This window comes from Pezoporus flaviventris, unplaced genomic scaffold (genome assembly GCF_033815535.1).
Source record: "Pezoporus flaviventris isolate CSIRO_AGI_PZ_B2104156 unplaced genomic scaffold, CSIRO_AGI_Pfla_v1 ptg000040l, whole genome shotgun sequence".
Lineage (NCBI taxonomy): Eukaryota > Metazoa > Chordata > Aves > Psittaciformes > Psittacidae > Pezoporus > Pezoporus flaviventris.
Genome location: NW_026892588.1, coordinates 3,233,767 through 3,255,320, shown reverse-complemented (window position 1 = coordinate 3,255,320; position 21,554 = coordinate 3,233,767). Strand labels below are relative to the sequence as shown.

Genomic DNA, 21,554 nt, shown 5'->3' with positions numbered 1-21,554 from the left:
CTGATGAAATGGAGTTGCTGTTACTGAAATGCAGACAGATGTCCTTTCAAAAAAGCCTTCCCAACTCCTACATCATTTTCTGAGGGCTTCTTGCTATCACAGAAAGAGAATACTGTCAGATTAATTCAGATGATCTCATCTTGTTTCTAGCTGTCCTGGGTTCAGCAGTAGCAGTCATGTTTCTCCTTTGTGGTAGCTGGTGCAGTGCTGTGTTTTGACTTCCAGCCTGGGAGCAATGTTGGTGAAACCGATGTTTTCGGTTGTTGCTAAGTGATGTTTACCCTGACCAAGGACTTTGTGAGGCTCATGCTCTGCCAGGGAGGAGGGGAAGCTGTGAGGAAGCAGAGACAGGGCGCCTGACCCAGGCTAGCCAAGGAGGTATTCCATACCACAGCACGTCATGCCCGGGGCAGGGGTGGGGGGTAACTGGGAGTTACCTGGAAGGACACGGGCTTCCGGGTGGGACTCGTTTCTTGGCCGGTGGTATCGTATTCTCTTCCCTTGTTATTTTCCCTTATCATTGTTGTAGTTGATAGTAGCGGTGGTGCTTTGTGTTGTACATTGGTTGCTGGACTGTTCTTGTCTCAACCCGTAGGAGCTGCACTCTTTCGATCCTCCTCCCCGTTCCTCCGGGAGCGGGGAAGGGGAGAGCCCCAGTGGGGGGGGAGCTCGATTGTTGTCAGCCCGGCACCACTCACTGGGAGTGAGTGAACAAGTTGCCTGACTGAGTTTAAACCACGACGCTAGCCAAACCACTCCTAAACCTGAAAGTCAAATCCCTGAAGTGATTTCCAGCCTCATAACCAGCATATGATAGCTGCCTGTTGTATGGCTGATCCTGCACGTTAGTGCAAGTCTACCTGAAGTTACAGTCATTTTGAGTAGATTTTATAACATTATTTTAAATAGATTCCTCCAATGGATTTCCCTAAATTAATAATAAGATAGTAAGTAAGCCCATACTGCACCAACACAATACTGTTTGAAAAAAAGTAGGGAAGGCATAACCTGTTTCTACAAGACTTGCAGTTTGTTCATGTTTTGGGGGCTTGGGTTTGTCAAGGCTTTCACTGTGACACCTTCAAGGCAGCTGTGGTGAGTCCAGTTATCTTAAAGATCAGTTATATCTCAACACCAGTGTGTGAAAACCCCTTTCAGGTCAAGACTTGAAAAACTTAAGCTAGAAAACTATCCACATTCCTTCTTACACCTAACCATTTGCAAGTATTTGAAAGCTTTCCTTCAAAACTAGGGGTCAAAAAGATCTACTCATAGTCTGAAGAATGAAAAAGATAAAGTAAATATGCCCATACCATGGTAATTTTTTAAACTACGATTTTACATATACTCCAATTATTGCACAATTCACAGTAACTTCGTAAGATGAAGAAATACCAAAGACTGCAATCTCATGAAAGTCTTCATGCTCCAGTTATGAAATGGGCTGATCACATTTGACAGCCAGCATTTTCAAAGGTACACTTAGTCCTGTTATAGTCTCTTATTAGTCCCCTGTGGAAACACAGACCTGTTGAGAGGGTAACTGCACAGAAGGTTCCTTTCTCCTCCTGTCATCACCCTTGATTTTAAACAACAAGACAGAGAAAAAAAGTGCAGATTATAGCAATTTTGTGACCAGTCCATGATTAGGGCTTTGACATGTACCATAATGTGTGTACTACCAGAACAGTTTGACAAGACATTAGTAGCCATGGAGAGGAAAAAAGCAACAGGTATTAGGGCAGTGTTAAAGTTTCCAGAAGAGAAAACAGAAATAGTTTAGAGTAGGTCTATGCCACAAACAACTGAACTTTCACAGGACTTTTAAAGAGCCTGCACAGTGAGTGGCAGCCCCTCCTGGCTCCTTCAAGCCAGGGCTATACAAGAGACCTGTGCTTTTCTGCACTGGAAGAACACGGCCATCTCATTACCTGTTGGTATCTCCTATTGATAGTGCACATCTTGCTACCATTATAATCCTAGAGATCACAGTCCTAGCCTACCTACAGACATCCCAGACTTCAGCACTAACTCGGATTTATAAAGCATAATGGAGACAACTTGGAGGAAAAATAAAAAATCTCACTGAGGTTTATAGTCTCCAATGTACAGCTCCAGCACACTCTGTGACTTGGCATACTTTCTGGACCTCACACTACTGCACCTCCTCTCTGAAGCTCTCCTTGCCATGACCATAAACAAGAAATAACTACCTTTACTTCCACAAGCTAAGCATGGTGCCAAAAGAACTATACCCTCAAGAGCAAGATACAGGAATAAATATGGAACAAATAGACATACGGGTTTTTAACAGTAGTTGGACAAAATACTGAAAATATTAATAAGGTGATGGAAAGGAACTGTTGGGGCTCTGATTCTCTGGTACAAATGAAGACTGATCTATCATACTGTAGAATACATTTTCCACGCTTAAATTATGGTAACAGAAAAAAAATCCGCATTACTACTCTTAAATGTACTGCTATTAAATATTGTTAATGTTTTAGCTCTACCTCTTGTCAGTTTTCTCCTGCTAAATACATTACACAAATGGAATTTTCCATAATGGCCTATAATAAAATTAACAATATTATAAAGCTGAATAAAATTACATTATATTAAAGCAGAAACTTAAAACAGGAATAAGAAGTTACTCCAACAATTTAAAAGGCAAGAGTCTTAAAAGAAAAAGCATATAGAGTTTTTTCCGAACAGGTAGAGAAGGTGGCCTCTTCATGTGAATTTAATGTTCAATCAGTGCTATAACATTATGTCTGGATTGCAGACCTTGAGGCCAAATGTACAATATTATGTGGAAATGAACTATTAATATCAGGGAATACACAGCAAGTATTTTCTCTCCAAGTACAAATAATACTTCTTAAAATATAAATAATTCAAATCAATCAATGAAGACAATAAATGAAAACTCCTCTCTGATATAACCTTTATCACAAAAGCCAATCTGTCTGTGTAAGTTCAGTATTTCAAAGGCTGGTTTTCTACAAGAAGAGTAAATTGCTCATGTGTCAATTGTCCCAGTGTAAAAACTGAATACAGTAATAAGGCTAGTAAATCCTCAGTCAGCAAAGAGATTGTAAATGTATCAATGGAAACAGCACATGTGATTTCACATTCCTGGAAGGGTCCCAAGGGAATGCAAGCAGAGGAAGCAAATAGGAGATGGAACATTCATAGCAATAGAAAAATTGCCCCTCCCCAAATGAAAAGGGCATCTTTTCACTAGGAGTCAATCTTCACTGCTAAACAACCATAGCTGAAGATTTCACGGACAGATTAAATCCTTGCATTCAAAGTCTCATTCCATTCTTTTTTTAATTCATTCATGAAGAGGCAGCTATATATTAGAATAAACAAGAAAATTGGAATCAAGTACTTTTTCCTTTGCTTCAAAAACTAGTAACTGATTTAAGTATTGTCTCCAACTGGACATTGATTAGGACGTAACTTGGTGCCATGGGACCTGTTTCATGCTGAGGTTGCTGTATCTAAGCATCTATACTATTTGAGGCTTTTAGCTTTGACCAAATTAACCCATGTCCCCTGCACTGAACATCCCCAGTGCATACATGGTTGAGGGAAAAAATAGTCTTCTGTGCAACCAAAAACCATGGGATACTACCAGTGACAAACCAATCTTGATACAAGATAAAAAAATTGGGTTCAATATATAAAAAGCATTTGTGAATCCCTGTTTCACAGAGGATGAGTTGATGCCAATACACGCCTTTAGGGAAAATGTTTAATCTTACCTGATGTTTTAAAATACCAATTTGGCCAAGTACTTAGTAGTTATTGAACATGACTGTATTCTACAAGATAAAGGATACTTATCTTCGCTAGTTCCTTTCCTTATTAAAGACAAACATTCTTAATGCAACTTTTTTAACAGCTACAACTTGTTTAGGAGCTTCACAACAGCTATCCAGTCTTAATATCCTCCCTTTAATTCAAAAAATATTTGTAATGAAACAGGGAACTTAAGGGAAAATTTGCTTGACATGAACTCCTAAGTGTCAGGAAAAATAGACTTAATACAAGTAAAAACTTCTATATGACTTAGATCTATCATATAACAATCTGAACAAAAATCTTCAAAACTTCCATTACATTTTCTGTCTAAGTCTTGACAGTTATAAAAGACTAACAAAGTAATATAAGATTTGAGTAACATTCATTATTTGTCACAGAGTTTTGTCCATAGCCAGGGAGCTGAACCAGAAGAGAGGAAGCAAAGGCTGATATTACTAAACAAAATTAACTACACATTATTATTTTAGGCAATTGTAATGATTCTTTTCTACAAAAGAAAATTCAAATTTAATGACATAATTCTTGAGTTTTCATTATTAAAAATGCTGATATTCCTACCTGCAAAGGGAACAGGTGCATCTTTATCCAAAGCAACAAGGGGAGGATCCAGGATTACAGTGTCATTGTTTTCAGTTACGATTCCATGGTACGACGTCTCAATCCAGGGCTTGTGCTTGTTCACTAGAAAAGAAACAGTGTGCCTATTTAATCTGATTGTGTTCTACATCCATTTAGCTCATTTTAAGAGAAATTATTTAACACAAGTCCAGTATTAATGTTATTACTCAAAAGCCACTAACAAGATTCCAAAAATCTCTGATGCAAGAAAACAGAAGCCCAGAGAAACACAACTCCTGTCAAGACACAGAGACAAGGAGCAGAGCAGATGAAAACACTGGACACTCGGTCAATGTCTCATTTTCTTTTTTTGGAAAATATCTAAACCAGCTTTTGTGTTTCAAACATTGTAGCCAAAAAAAAAAAAAAACAACCCACAAAAAAAAAAAAAATGAAAAACAACCCACTAACTTCTACTACTGAATCACTTTGATAAAAGCTGACACGTCTTCTCCACTTAACCAGCTTTGGTTATGCTTTTATAGGATCTATAGTTTTTCTGAAAAATCCATCCTTCAATCCATGTGTCGAATATCCAGATACCTGGTCCTGAAGTACACAGGAAGACCACTGAAATAGAAACTTCTAAAGCAGGGGATACACCACGTATCATCTGATTATCTTATTCCTGAACCATTTCAACATACATCCTTCTCACCAAACATCTCCCATTCACTAGAAAATTGAAGATGCATTTCCCACTCCTTTTTATTCTTTAAGAGGTTTAGCTTTGCTGTACTTATAAACAACATTTTGCTCCCACAGTCACAAGCTGAATGTTACGTTTTTAGAATTCCTAAGTAAGTAATACAGTGGCGCTAGCATAAATAAACTGCAGTTTGAAGAATGTACTATCCCAGGCATGAAGGAACACTGCACTAAGGAGTATCTTCCATATTTTCACTAGATCCAGATGCAAGTTAATTTTTGTACACATTATTTAGCTCAGTGTACCAGATGCTGAGGAAAATATCTGGTGACGTTAACAGAAATCACATCAAGGATGAAGGGTTGACACTTAAAAGCAAAAGGAATCAGATAGGATTCTTCAAAATAACCCCACTACGAATCAAACAAAACCCACACACAAACCCAATCCTAAGCTTTTTCCTGCCTTGTCTTCTGTAAAACCCTCAGACAAGAATGAGTTTCAAGCTTTTCCTCCAGTTTCTTCTTTGTGAAGAAAGTAACAATGAATACAAAGACAATAGTGGGCTCTGGCCGCAGTGGAAGAGCTGGGCAATGAGCAAGTTATTTTGTTTACTGACTATTTGGAAAAAGCAAACATACATATTTATGGCAAACAGAAGTTCCTTCTTTTTCCTTCTTGTTTATTTGTTAAATCATTAGAAAATTGAAGACTTAGGATAATCTGAAGTCCTTTTAAAGCTGAGTTATTTTATATTCTAATCACTAACAGAAGAACTTTGAGTTCATTTATATGTCATAACGTATATTCTTTCAGAAGACAGCATACTAGAGTCATAGATTCACTGTGGTTTAGCCTATTTTTGCACTAACTAAGCAACAGGAAAATTAAATTGGGGATGTGTCAGAGAAAGGTGAAACGGAAAATAGGTAACTCATATCTCGTCATCTTGTAACGACTGTACAGCCAGAGGAGAGATCAATGAGTTAATGTAATAGGAGGAAGGCCAAAAGTCTGGTTGATGTTGAAATACGAGAAGAGATAGATGCAATCTCAGAGCTTTGCTTGGCATTTAGGATTCCAGTTTCTAGGGCACTTGAAATATTTTGTATCTGTTATTTCAGTATGTGAGTTGCCTGTACATCCAGACACGTAAATATGTTCACTGGCACTCTGATATGACTCAAAGGCTTTGACTGACACATGCTGAAGAGAGCAAAAGGCAATCTCTTGACTGAGGGCAGATACGATTTAATAGTAATGAACTAGTAAGTAGGAATTTGTCTGAAAAAAGACCTCCTTATGCAACTAAAAGTTAAAGCACCAAACCCATCTTTTCCTTCCTCCTGGTCCAATTAAGTGGCTGAGCATTCAGAAAAAGCAAGATAAAAAAACCAAAACCGAACTAAACCCAACAATTAACAAAATACAAACAAATGAAAACATCAAAACCCAAACCCCCCAAAAGACCTTTCTTCCCACTACAGCTTGTACAGAACAGTTTTGATAAGACATTTGCTTAGGAAATGGACTGGGTATACAGTGACTGCAATTCTACTAGCCTCACCTTTTTTCCCCGCTAGTGCCCCATGAACAACAGCAAGTCATATGACTGACAGCAACATAATTGGGGTGGGAAGAGAAGGAATTACATTAGGAACAAGTTCTACAATTTAACCCTAGACCTTAAAGGCTGGTACTATGAAGAAGAAAGGAAAAAAATCAAAAGCAAAATACAAGGGCAAATTATTTGCAAGCTCTTATGAGGTACATCTTCAATAGAAAAAGCTTTAGGTAACATGTGGAGTGAACATTTTAAAAAGAATGGAAATCATCCTCACTTACTGGGAGTGCAAACCACTTCTTTTGCATCAGTTTCATTAAAATTATTCATCCTTTTACACTGTTTGGGATACTTATTTAAAATGAAGAAATCTATAATAATGACAGCAGCTGTTCTGTTGGGGGGATTGTTTGTATTTTCTCTGCTAAAGATAGCTAAAATATTGACTCTTCCTAAATGCATATACCTCCATACTGGCTTTCATAAGACACTAAATAATAAGCAAAGCACCTTCAAATATAACATGACTGATGAACACTTGACATTTCTTCCTGCAAGTCGAAAGTGCAGCTACAGAATGTTAGACTGGTTCAAACCAGTATTTACCATATTCTTCTATTTACATATTCTTAAATTACTCACTCTTAAGTCATCTACTCACTCCACCTTCATGTCAAGCAAAAACATGATCTGCAATTGGTTTTGCCTGCAACTGGTTAGAACTGAAGATATATATAGCTGAACATACATTTTCAATCCACATTTAGTTTAAAATGCCCCCAAACTACATTGAAGTTGCACTGTTTTCTCAGTTAGAGCAAAACCAGTCACATTTTAGGTCAGGTTTCCAAAGACACATAAATGCCACATTGCATTTACTGAAGCACAAGAACAAGCTTTATTATGCTGTCTTCATATAAAGTGTTACTTTGAATCTCTTGAAGATTGGAACTTTCAATCTCTTGAAGATTAACATGTACAAGATTGTTAATTTGGGGATCATTTTATTTTTTCTTTGCATTTGTCTAGCTGGGTAAAAGCTGGAATCAGTATGATGCTTTCATGCATCAAATGCACATTAATGAAGATGTACAGATGAAATCCACCTATGCTGTGGGTAGGGTTTTTTAATACTTTCCTTCCTTCATATAATTTATTAGTTATTCACATAAAATCATAATGTAAGTAATTTGTAGCATCTAGGACAAGGCAATTAATCTTTATTACAGTTAGAAGTCGATTCATTATAATTTGTATGCACAACTTAAACAATACTTCCATTGACTGTCCCATCAAAGCTTGTGGACTAGATGTCCTCTGAAAGTCCCTTCAACCCAAACTATTCTATAATTCTACAAGCCTTTCAATGTAATAAAGTCAGTCTGCTAGAAACTGCCACTCTCTGTTCCATCTGCAAATGCACACACCACATTAGACAATGAAGCAGAAAAAGGCAAAATTAAAACTAACTCATTCTGTAGAGCCTGCAGGAAATTGCATGCCCCAGAAATGCTGTCTTGCAAGTTGGATCAAGGACAAACCCTAAAAATTAGCAGAAGGCCAAAACCCCCAAAATATGCCAAGTTCCTACATTCTACTTCAGTGCCTTATCCCCATCCTTGCATTGTGCCCTGGGTTGTACCCCTTCCAGATGGCACACTCAAAACCCCACCCTGCTTCTTGCCATCTGACAGAGGTTAACAACAATCACCACCCTTCACACCAAACTCCCTTACAAACTCTGAGTGCTTCTGAGCACTTTGTACCTGTGCCCAAGTTCCCATGGAAAGTTCAGCAGAAACAAGAACAGAATCAGAGACAAGACAGTGATACATCAGCAGTAGGAAGAGAAGACAGCAACTCTGACCCACCCAATGCTCTTTGGCAATCTACCAAAAAACCTTTAACTACTACTATGGCTCTAGGTACACAAAACTGTCTGTAACATCAGTGCAGAAGTATTATTATATCTGGACCACAATATATGCAAAATACATGAGGATATCATCTTACAAGGAGAGACAGTATCTTTTCTATATAAGCCAAGACTGACTCTTGTTTGGGGCGGTGGGAGTGGGTGGAAAGCAGCATGTGTACAAGGAATAGAGTACGATGGTTATTTCCAAAATTCAGACTGTTTTTGACACAATATGCACGGAAAATGTCATTGATCCAAAACCAGCACATTATAAAAGAGCTATGAGAGAAAATAAGAATTCCTTTAAGAACACAGTTTTTTTTCTTTGTTGTTTCCAAAATAGCATAATGCATTTTTTCCATTTAAATGCATTCATCATGTTCTCTCATCTCCATCTCTAGCTTAAAGAGGCTGTTAATTCCAGTAAAATCAGCTTTCTTACCGCTTAGTCCAACTCTAAGTCCTTTCATCCACTAACTTCAATGACCTTCAGCTCAGCCTGTTGGAATCCTAAGTGCCAAAGGCCTTCCCCTAAAATACAGCCAAACTGAGGATGCTTTGGAAGCCTTTTAAATACACATGAAATCCCATTAACTTCTGTAGACTATAAGAGGTTGAACCTCATGTCTTATGAAGTCTTCAGTAGAAGCAACACATCCTTACCTTATACAGCAGAGAATGTTTCTAATGTCCTTTTAGGAGGATACTGCATAATGAAAATCCTAATGATGCAGATGAAATACTGACAACTGCAATGCATGAACATTATGGATGAAAAAATCCTCCCCAGATCTGGATGCCACTTGTTTGCCAGTCCACTCCTCCTCTGGGATGATACTTTGCTGGGTAAATGCCACAGTAAGACTTGTGGGGTCAGCAACAGTCAGAGTTCTTACTCTTGTTTCAGGTATTTCAAAGAAAAAGGCTACTGAAAAGTAGAGTTTGTCCACTGTTAAAACCCAGTGCCTTTTTCCTCTGCATAGTTTAACCACCCTGGGCTTCGGATCAAGAAGTAGAAACTTTAAAGAGGAAGAAGGTGAGATCAGTAGAGGATTTTGATTCCCAAATGTGGCTTGTGCCACGTTCACTTATACAATCAAGCTAGAAATTTTGAAAACTCACATCCTTAGCTGAGACTTGCTAGAGTCTCCATAACTCTGATATGTTACTGATAACTGGAATATATCAAAGATTGCGTTTTCAATAAACAACAACTGCTCACGTAGGTTATAAACATGACTGTATGGTGCACATGTGACTCTGTAACATAGCAGACCTTAATTCCTCCAAAACACAACCAGAGATGCAAACCTGGATTTCCTGCATTGCCCGCTCCAGAACAGGGCAGGGCTATAAATCAGAGATAGGGATGAAAACTAAAATCTCAAGGACTAGTGACTGAGAACAAAGAATTCAGAAAGGCACATTAGGGGGCTAAGGTCACTAAAGACATGAGGATTGGGAGTTTGGTAAAGAATATATGTCTTCCTCTGGAAGGCAGAGAAAACAAGGGCATGAATAAATATATTTTGAAGGAAAAGAAACTAAGCCAGAAGTAGAAACTGAAAATGGTTGGGAAGTAGGAGAAATAAATAAATGTTTGAGTTTTACAGGATTAAATCTTTCTCAGCATCAGGAAAAAACAACACCGAGTGGGTACAGATGCAGAAAACAGAATGCTGTGCTTCCCTACATACAAAAGAAACTGAAAGCTTTCACATATAAACCACATTCTTTTCATTTTGTCAAAGACAATTTATAAAAAAATTTATTTTCGTCTCACACACTTCGTTCTCCATGTGATGTCACTGCATAAATTACTCAAACACCATTAGTTGCATTCTGGGTTTACATTTAGATCGGTATCTTTAAATCATAATTCTTTATGTGCTTTTACATAAAATAATAATGTGAAACTCATGCCCCAACCAAGGCAATGTGAGTTTTGACATGAAGCTCAGTTAAAGCAAAATTTATATAATTTATGATATGTGATTATGAGATACGAACTCTTTGGAGAACATTTTAACTAAGGAATACATTATAAGCAGCACATCTCCGCAACGTTAAATTACACAGTGGAGGTCCTACAAATAATTTGGCATTGGTTTGATCATGCTGCACAATAAAAACCTGTGTTGCACAAGAAAGTCTTCTGCTTTAAGCACATTTTCTGGCCCCCCCAAGAAGAGGCCTATCAAAAATGATGATTCCCACTAGTAAAATTTCTTCTTACATTGAAAGGGGAAAAACTGAGGTTGAGGACCCACGTGTCAGCAGCTCATTCTTGTCTGACCCAAAGCATCAAGTCCCTTGTCTAAGGGAGGTGGTAATACTAGCCAGTAATCTACCGGCTATTTCTAAAATAAAATACCATACTCTTTGTTTATTCTGGACATGCTTAGAAGTTTATGTAGCTATAAATATGCTGGATTCTCTTGTAAAAAAATGGGCTTTATTTGAGCAGAGGAGAGAATATTTTTAACACTGAATAAATCAATATTGAGCATTTAACAGGAACTTTATATGGAAAAACAATCTAGCTACAAATTTTGTAAAACTCTAAAAATTTCAAAACCAAGAATATTAATCTGCAAAACTTTCAGCAGCATTTTTACTTTTGACCCTTATTTCCATCCTTTCTGGTTGGAAATGGGAAGAGCCCGTTCTGAATTTACATACACACAAAAATAAATCTTCACACTGTGCCTTATTGTCATCTTTTGGGTAATGGACCACAAAGTTGTGCTTTCTGTGCCTTAAACTGGCTCTAAGATTACAATTTATTTGTATTAATAGAAAAGAGATTTCACCTCCTTGATGAGCATGTCCAGTCCAGTCCTTATAAATTTATCTACTGATACTTTTCATAACGTGGACTGCAGAGAACTGAATTCTGCCCTACCAGTCTATATGCCTCCGTGTTCAGACCAGGAAATTGTCAGTCTGCTATATGGAATTACATGATCAATCTGTCCACACAGCTAGTCATGGGAACTTGAAGAGCATACATTTGATTAATTCTTCATTCATTAAAGTCTATACAGTTAAAAATCTTTGGGAAAGTACTTGAGAGAGTAAAAATGTTTTCATTCTTCTCACAAGGTCATAAACAAACAAAGCTGATTCTTTATGTATTTAGTTGTACACAAAAAACTTCTCATTTATCTTGCTTACCAATGCTGACCTTTAATCCAACACAAATTTCTTATGAGCAGCCTCGTTTTCTTAAAAAAAAATATAAAATATCAAGATTCACAATATTCAACCCCTTTGCAATTTCATTTAACTTTCTTCAATACTTCATAATTCCATGTTCACTATATGAAGCTGCCCTAAATGCTTTGACATTTGTTTGGACTGCAGGCTGTTCAGAACACGGATCTGGGTTTTGCAGTATGAGAGTCTATAGCACAGATTTTAAATAAACCTGACTCTAGGCTTCACTCCTTATAGAATAAAATAGTGTCCTCCGAAGAGTTTTGTCAGATGATACTATCTGAACAGAGATTCCAGAATAGTTTCATGGACTGGATATCAGTACCTTGTAAATAATCCAGATATGTAAAAAAAATGCTGAGGAGCACAAAGATCACCAGCAAACATTTTTATCTAGACAGTGTTACTATATGAAACAAAAAAAAAAATTCAACAATCATGGAGAAAAGTAAGAGTAATCCCCTATTAACGCCAAAATAGACCTCCTTAAGGAGTTAACAGATTTGCAGCAAGGTGCCCTGTTGAACTAAAGAACAAATTTGCACACTGAATGTCCCTTTGATTGCCTGAAATATTGAAACCAGAGAATTCCAACAAGGAAAAAACGGGAAGACTGCAAGGAACTGAGAGATACAGATGAATTCTAGACGTGTTTATGTGAGCAAAGGCTTGTGAAGCTGAAAGGTTAAGGCAAAGATGGGACCATGCACAGAAACACAGAAGATGGAAGCAGAAGAAAACTTTACAGTATGTATGCTGTGGATGCCTTGTACTATTTCAGCATTATTGTTTAACCAGAAATGCACTACACACGCCTAATCATTGTTACACTGCAAGATGTACAAATCTAAGATGGTACACATCTGATATATAAAAATCAGCGTTCATGTTGGGACAACTTGTATAATATTCCTGAACTAAAATACACAGATTAAACAATCAACAGCATGAGCAGAAGTGCAGTACACAGAAACACAGAATAAAGTTCATTTACAGGTATACAAGTATTTCCATATTTTGTATTCAGGTGTCTCTTAAAACTGAAATGTACCTTAAAATCAATGTATCAAGTGTCCATCCTCACCCCAGACCTCTCTCTAGAAGATGCACTAAAATACTGACATTTATTACACAATCCATACATCAAGAATGATTATATAGCTCTTACTACCACAAATGCACCATGCAGCTGGTAACTGGTGGTGGTATGTGTCTCAATCACAGCAGAAAATAGGAATGGAGTAAATAACCCACAGGGAGGATAAAGATAAAAAGGGAGTTTTGACAAACTCTGAAACACTGAATGAACTCGGTATGTTAGTCCTCAAAAAAAACCCACAAACCAAACAAACAAAAATAACCAAACAACCAAGAAACAAAACCCAAAAGAAACAAAAACAAACAAACAAACAAAACAAACAACCCAGGTATTCCATAAAACTATAATAATGAATCGCTCAGGGCACCTTGACCAGAGTACTTGCATAAGAAATTCTCTTTATGGCCACAAATTCCTTCAATATTCATTTAGTTTCCAGGGCTTCAGCCAGTGAAGAAAAACTTGTTTATGAATGGAAGACAGAATGAAGGAAGAAAAATCAAATTGCATCTTCTGCACATTCTTGGATTTTTAGTTAATTGGTGAAGTCTCAAATCTAAGTACCAAATACTATTTTCCCCAGATTCATTACTTTGTCCTTAATAATTTACTACTTCTATGAACTGCTAATAAGACTGATTATGACCCATGACATAGCTGCTTTTGTCCTCCTATACTGCAGATGCGACACATAGTTTTACCTCTTATTATGTACATAATATCTGCATTTGAGCAAGCAACAGAATTTTCAGAGTAGACTTAAAGCAAGTCATTCGGGGGAAAAAAAAAGCCAACAGCTTATCTTAATACATGAACTTTAGTGGCTACTGCAAAAGGAAGAGTTGACTTCAATCACATTTCTGGTATTTCTTATAACCTAGTTGAAAAACTAGGTTTGGGCATAAAAATATACAGCTCTAAATCATTGCTATGAAATTTGAAGGAAAGGTTAAAGCTCCTGGACGTATTTTCCGGAAATAAACTATGACCGCAATTTTTCCCAATCTTACAGACGCCATGACACAGAAATTATTATTTCTGATATTTCAAAAGGTCACCTTGGTGGTAGCCAATGATTACTTGAAAAGTCGCATACCAAAGGAGGACTTCTTTTCTGTGCTTGCTAAAACAACAACTCCACACAGCTTCATGTATCAATTTCAAGTAAGAGCTCACTGGATCCTTCTGAATCTCTTTGCCTCAGAAATAATTGGTAATAATTGGGAACTCTCATCCAGCATTGCATGTTCAATGACATATTTAAAGAACACTCTGCCCTCATAAAATTTGAGTTTGCTAATAGAAAAGCGGTCTGATCATCTTGCTTTTTACATCCCCAAAACCAGGTTCTGGTTCCAAAATAGGAAGTTGTAGTATAGGAAATATGACATGTTAAGTATAAAACACATGGAACGAGCACGTGCAGTTCAAAAGCAAGCACACATAAAAACCCGTATCAGAAAATACACCTCAATACAAATCAAAAGAGGATAAAGAGCAGCTTTGCAATAACCATAGCTGAATCATACCAATGAATGAGCGTATGTGCTGCATAACAATAAAAGGGAAACAAGTAAGTCAAGATGTTAACTCATGAGCCTTGTAGGAACCTTCTCTACTGGTTTGTGCAGAACCTGCAGGCTATGGCGAAACTAAAATGGTGGGCACCCATCAGATCGCTCAGGCTTTCCTGACATTGAAAACCTCTATGGAACAAATAAGCTGGAATGCAGAAGCAACTGCCTGCAGCTACATAAATATAGAAACAACACAATATCATAAGTTGTAAGGTGTCAAAATATGTATTTTTCAGGGGTCAACACTGATGATTTGTTTATTGCCCTATTTGAAGAGGCCACTGCTTGAAAGGACAACGAAGAAAAGAAACAAATCAGTTACACGTTTTATTTATTTCCATTTTGCAAATAAACAAAAGTTCTAACAACCTTACCCTCAATGTACTGCTATGCTATATGCAAAGGCAGAAAGGTATGAATATGTCATGTCCTCACCTGAAGTGCATGACATTTTCAAGTTTTATCTGAAACAGGACCACACTTGTAACTGTCCAGTGTCAAGGAAAGGAAAAGGGCAAGGGTGAAAGGGCAAATGGCAAAAGGAACAACAAAGTGACAATGACACTTAAAACCCTAAAATTCTTGCATATACAGGTATAACAAGAAACAACAGTTACTTGAACGTTTGTATCAAGCTTGGGAAGCCAGGAAGGTGCCTGCAGTGACATAAATGCAGAATTGATACGTATCATGTAAACAGGTATTTAACAGTGATGATGTGGGGATTTGTCAGTTGACTGTGCTTACACCAGCACATCTTCAACAATGCTCATCAGCTTTTACTGTTACGGCACAGATGGGTTAAGAATAAAAACAGAAAAGCAAGAAGCAAAAAAGGTAGTCCAGGTTTCCTAAACCAGAGTGACCTATATGTCACCTATATATTTCCCCCAGGAAATTAGGTTAAATGAGAAAAAAAGACTAACTTGGCTTTAGGGAAAGAAAAAAACAAAAACAAAACAAACAAACAAAAAAAAACCCCACAACAACACACAACCCACAGTAGAATCTACAAATCCAGCTCACTTCACGTTTAAAGTAACTAAAGCCACCCGCCTGGCAAAGGTGAAAGGACTGCTATAATTCCGCAAGAACAGGCCGAAAGGGACCACTTGTATCTGACTAGTCTCAAAATATCAATAGTCCCCAAACACAAAGGAGAAAAAAAACTTGCTGTTGAAAGCAACATGTAATCTAGAGCAGGGCTTGTCAAACTTATAAAAGGACCTTCTTTTTCAAAGCAAAACTTGGGGTGCCTTCACTCAAGGATGCCCACTTGAATCTACCAACAACAGCAGTCACTCTGTTCCTAGCATTGATCCACATTTGGAAAATAGAGAACAAACAGCGAGACTCATGGATGTGGGATCTTAAAGTAGGTTTACAGGAGCAAAGCTCTGGGAGCTGCTGCCACTGATAGATACCTGTCATAGAATCATAGAATAGTTAGGGTTGGAGAGGACCTTAAGATCATCAAGTTCCAGGCCCCCTGCCAAGGGCAGGGACACCTCACACTAAACCATATCACTCAAGGCTTCGTCTAACCTGGTCTTGAACACTGGCAGGGATGGAGCATTCACAACCTCCCTGGGCAACCCATTCCAGTGTCTATACTTATCAGACAAGATTATTCAAAAATAGAAAATGTGTTCATACCTTTTAAGAAGATGCAAACAGAGGGAAATGATGACATGCAAACTGCCCTCACAAGTGCTGCATGCATTTTCATCAATCTTATCACTGATACTATATAGCACACTTGCATAGCAAAGTGGTAAAAATACACAGGCCTTGTGCTTGTATCCTTGTGATGAGGAATACAGAAATTTGAATTTGCCTGATCCATCTGTATGTATACCATGTTAGTTATTGCCCTTGTTAAATACTACCATAAATAAGAGCCACGTTAACATACAACCCATCTGCTCTCTCCTACCTCATGCCAGCAATCATTATTCTTTCTTTCACTGTTTTTTGCTACAATTAAAACTGAGCAAAAAATGGTAAACAACAAAATGATAAAATGATTGTGTAGATCACATGCTCACTGGAGTAGGAATAAGTTAAAACAGTTGCTTAAACTCTTGGGATTTTCAGGTGACACTATAAACTCAAAGGTGTGCCATACTTGCGCTTAAGATTGCAACTGAGTGGTTGGAATTTCTTGTGCCCTGCCTTTTACTCCGTATTTTTGACTGATAACTGCTCCTCCAGGATAGGGATTGGAGTCCAGTCCCCTATGCAGACATAACAGACTTTTTTAAGGTCTTTCCCTCATAATTTCCTTCTAGACTTCTCTCAGAAAACAGGTACAGAAGCATAACTGTATTGTATAAAACTTGCACTGGAGAGCTAAACCACTGGAAGTCTGATGGCAAATGCTGAAGTGAACAGTATGTTCCATTTTTATGAACAGGCTTCTAAATAATGGGAATTAAGAATATATGGTAATTTTCAGACTATATTACACAATTCCTAACATTCAAGAGAAATCAATTAAGCTGTAAATGGCTCCAAAGCCATTCCAGTACAAAGTCAAAACTGTACCATCAGTTTGACTTTGCAATCAAATCCTGAAGTCTCACGAGGTTACTTATGCCTCAGCAGGCAAGCAGTAACCACAATTGAGAGGCAGAAGCCCCAGATCTGGCAGCTGACAATACTAGTATGGACTCATAACTGCAGAACACCCTCAGTTCAGCAGACACAAGCGAACAACTGACCAGGCAAAATGCTTCTACCTAATGTGGATTTGACAACAGAATAAAATTAGGCAGCCCAACCTTAGCACTGAAACAGAAGTTTTAATGCGGCCTCAGACTTCAGCTGCTTCTGTGTTGTCAAAAGGAAAAAAACCTGGACAAGAAAAAAGTCTGTAAGAAAAGCAAACCTCAGGTGCCTCACAGCCCTTAGCTGAGGGCATCCCAAGCTGGCTGGCACAACTCACAGGGGTAACCAACTGCCTAGGTTTGGTTTGGTTTTTAGAGAGCTTTAATGGCTTACAGGGGTTCTCAAAGCCCTTAACCACATCTTCCCAAATTCCAAAGCAATATGAAAAATTGATGCTTTATATTTAAGTGGCCTGATATAAATATTTTGGATGAAAACTGATTGGAGCTTAAACTTTGGAAATCCCACTTAAAAAGCAAACTTCAAGTAACCAGCACTGCTCCTCCCAATCTTTTCATTTGCCTCATTTTCAAGTCTCAAGCTGATGTTTAACCTCTAAAGAAATACCTCCCAAAACAGCACCTATTTGTATAGGAAGAAAAAGTTAAAATTAAATTAATTCATCACAATTCATGATTACATTTCCTTCATAAACTGAACTGTGGCAAAAGCTTTCCTTGGAAGACACAACAGACCTGAAGACGCACAGGACAGAGACTGACTGATAAATAAGACTACTAGTTACTAGCAGTTACACCACGTGTTTGTTTACGCAAGGAAGAAGAGGAGAAAACTGAGTACACAGTAACCTTTTGTAACTGTTATTCTGATAGTTTAAAATGACCACAAAGCAGCTACTAAAACCCTTTTTTAATATTCTCTCTCTGTATAGCCCCTCTATTTGAATACAAGCATACTGTCCTTGCTCTTTTTTGTGAAGACAGTACAAATAGCTTCGTAGCTGTTTGCAGTTCTTGCTATGTCAAGTCTAATGTCTAACGCTCAAATGTCTAACACTTTAAGACTCCTCTTTTCACCTTTTACAATAATGAATGCAGAATTCTGAACAGCCTAAGTATGCATTCAGTAGTCCTCAAATACTCCTTTAGATTCATTTTATTCAGACAGTATTTTTTTTACAGCTTTAATTTTAGCCACAATTCTGTTCCTTTAAGGAGGTTAATTTCCTTGATTTCCATGCACATGTTAAGAAAAAAAGGTTTATAAAAATTATGAATACCATGCCAATCAGGTTCAAAAGACCTGTAACCCTGATTATCTGTATATGAAAATATAGGGTTTTTATAAATGGGGGGAGGTTTGCTAAGTTAAGAAAAACTAATTCTACTACTATATGAACTAAATGGGATAGATTTTCCTTTCTTGAGATGCTGAAGATAAAAAAGTAGAGAGAATAGACTTGTCCACTTGTATTCTTTTTAGCAACATGAAAGAGGTAGAACTATGTCACTAGTGAGGAAAATATCTATTAAGTTGTCAGTTATATCTTTTACCTTAATAATGTGTAGCAACTGCAATCGCAAAAAGTGACATATAACACAAGGACGTGTCACAGCAGTGAAAGAACAGTAATTAGTTGCCATAAAAGAACTTGGAGATGAAATAGAGGAGAGGTATAAAATCCCTTATGTGTATATATATAGTATAGATACAACAGATAAACAAAAGTAACAGACAAATCTACAACACCTAAATGATTTTGTAACCATTGCATTGCCACTAGAAAAAGAACCTGTCCATTTATTTTTTGCCATGGACAGAGACTTGACTTTGGGTTTCTCAGGCCACTTACTGCTAAAGATGGTATTATTTTCACTACCACTGCAGCAAGTAAACACAGAGGAACTAGACAGCCACTCCAAGTCCTCCATTTGCTCCTGGAGAACTCCAGCCACATTCCCCCATGGAAGAAGAAAGCATTCCTAAGTTGGCACCGCATTTCGAATACTTCTGTATAATCATTTCTGGCTGGGAGTATGAGCCCTTTCTTTCCGTAGATCTGGCCTTGAGGTGGAGGAAATAAACTGTTTTTCATGTGCAAGGTGACAGTCACATGAATGTATTTACATTAAGAGCCTCTGCTCTCAAAACTAACTTTAAGATTATGCACACATAAGTATACAAATACTATTATCTCAACCTCATTATAAACTTCTTTTAATGTCTGAATGACAGAAATACAAGCAATAACTTGCCTTTGCAGGAATTTTCTAATCAAAGTTAAGAGGCAAGAATAGTTGTCTATCAGTGTCAGGTTTCATCACCCTCTAAGCTAGGACACATAATCAAAATAGAACGAAATGTTGAACTGACAAAAAGATGTGCCGTCTCTTCTGTAAGGGAGAAATCAATTCAATTGGAAGAAAAGTTGACCACAGCATTTATGTTCTACTTAAATTACTGTAACAGTCCCACTCAACTTTAAATTAACAATGACATTTAAATTTCTTATTTTTGCTAAGTTGAATAACAGTGAGACAACAGGACAATTCCCATCTCTGCTACACATTCCTAACTGAACTGACAAAACTGTCATATTTAGGGGTAATAAGGAGAATAAAAACCTTATTTGGGTTTTATACAACGTGCAGCTGACAGAGTTAGTAAGATAGGTTGGACTTGAGCATCATGGTCTAGCTGGAAACAACCCCACTCATGACAGTGGGGTTGGAACCAGATGATCTTAAGGGCCTTTTCAACCCAAATTATTCTATGATTCTATGTAAAAACAGTATTGTCCGATGACTGTAGAGCACACTCAGCACTGAATGTTCCAGTCTTAAGTCTTCAATGCGACTTAACTCACTCATGGGCATACATCTGTAGATTTTCAACATATGAAGACAGATTAATTTGCTGGATCAGTTTCTGCATAGATTATCTGCCATGTGAAATGCCAAACTGACAAACGTAGAAGATGAGCCTGTCAGAGGCAGCTCTTCTTGCGCCAAGGGTAGAAACAGAAGGATCATTTGTAATCCTTCAGATTGGTTACCCTTTTTGCTATACTGGTTTTTGTTTTTATCCTAAAAGGCTGCATGAAGTACACTGGGATAACTTTTCCAACGCACCAATATAAAATATAACCATAACCATAACGAAAACTACCTCCATATACTAGGATGCTAATGGGATTATCTAAGTAGATTTACAGAAAGATTTAGTTTTTAAAAGGAAGTTATTTTCTCCCCAGTAATGAGCTCCCATTCTTATAGAAATCATCTTTAAAAATGAAATCAATTATTCATTCAACTGTTCAGTTAGTCACAGTCACACTTGATTATGATACTGGGTCGGAGCAATCCCAGGCACAGCTACAGGCTGGGCAGAGAAGAGATTCAGAGCAGCCCTGCGGAGAAGGACTTGGGGGTGCTGGTCGATGAGAAAATGAACATGAGCTGGCTTCAGTGTGCACTTGCAGCCCAGAAAGCCAACCATATCCTGGGCTGCATCAAAAGGAGCGTGACCAGCAGGTCGAAGGAGGTGATCCTGCCCCTCTACTCTGCTCTTGTGAGACCTCACCTGGAGTATTGTGTGCAGTTCTGGTGTCCTCAACATAAAAAGGACATGGAACTGTTGGAACAAGTCCAGAGAAGGGGCATGAGGGTGGTCATGGAACTGGAGCACCTCCCATGTGAAGACAGGCTGAGAAAGTTGGGGCTGTTCAGCCTGGAGAAGAGAAGGCTGCGTGGAGACCTCATGGCAGCCTTCCAAGTATCTGAAGGGGGCCTATAGGAATGCTGGGGAGGGACTCTTCATTAGGGACTGTAGTGATAGGACAAGGGGTAACAGGTTCAAAATTAAACAGGGGAAGTTTAGATTGGATATGAAGAGGAAATTCTTTCCTGTTAGGGTGGTGAGGCACTGGAATGGGTTGCCCAGGGAGGTTGTGAATGCTCCATCCCTGGCAGTGCTCAAGGTCAGGTTGGACAGAGCCTTGGGTGACATGGTTTAGTGTGAGGTGCCCCTGCCCATGGCAGGGGCATTGAAACTAGATGATCTTCAGGCCCTTTCCAACCCTAACTATTCTATGATTTTCCTCAAGCAGGGTGGCGTTAACTTTCGACTAAAGCTACCACACATTCCTATGCATTTTCCCCAGCAACAGATTCAAGCACACATACTGCTTCCTCACCTCTCCCGGATGGCACATCACTGTATCACTCTATGAGGTCACACTGTATATGACCATTTAAATTGCCTTAATTCTTAAAAAGACAACTGGGAGAAAAAGTGTTATGCTTTACCCTCAGTATTTTAGAATCACGTAGAAAATGCCACTATATTTATACAATGGGATTTGTAAAACACAGCTTCAATAGTTCAAGAAAAATGAAATAAGCTTAAACAAAGCTGGGCAGAAAAGATGCAAAATCAGCCCAGCA

General features: G+C 38.0%; 1 protein-coding gene across 2 annotated transcripts in view; it reads right to left on the bottom strand.

Annotated features, from left to right (window-relative positions):
• CLSTN2 (calsyntenin 2) overlaps positions 1–21,554 on the bottom strand; it is a 319,496-nt gene that overhangs the window by 190,671 nt on the left and 107,271 nt on the right. For both annotated transcript variants that reach the window (XM_061465454.1, XM_061465453.1), the window contains exon 2: positions 4,393–4,515. Coding sequence is in view for 1 of the 2 variants with exons in the window: in XM_061465453.1 (XP_061321437.1) it covers positions 4,393–4,515 (123 nt within the window). In the remaining variant the exon portion in view is untranslated. The remainder of the gene's footprint in view (positions 1–4,392; positions 4,516–21,554) is intronic.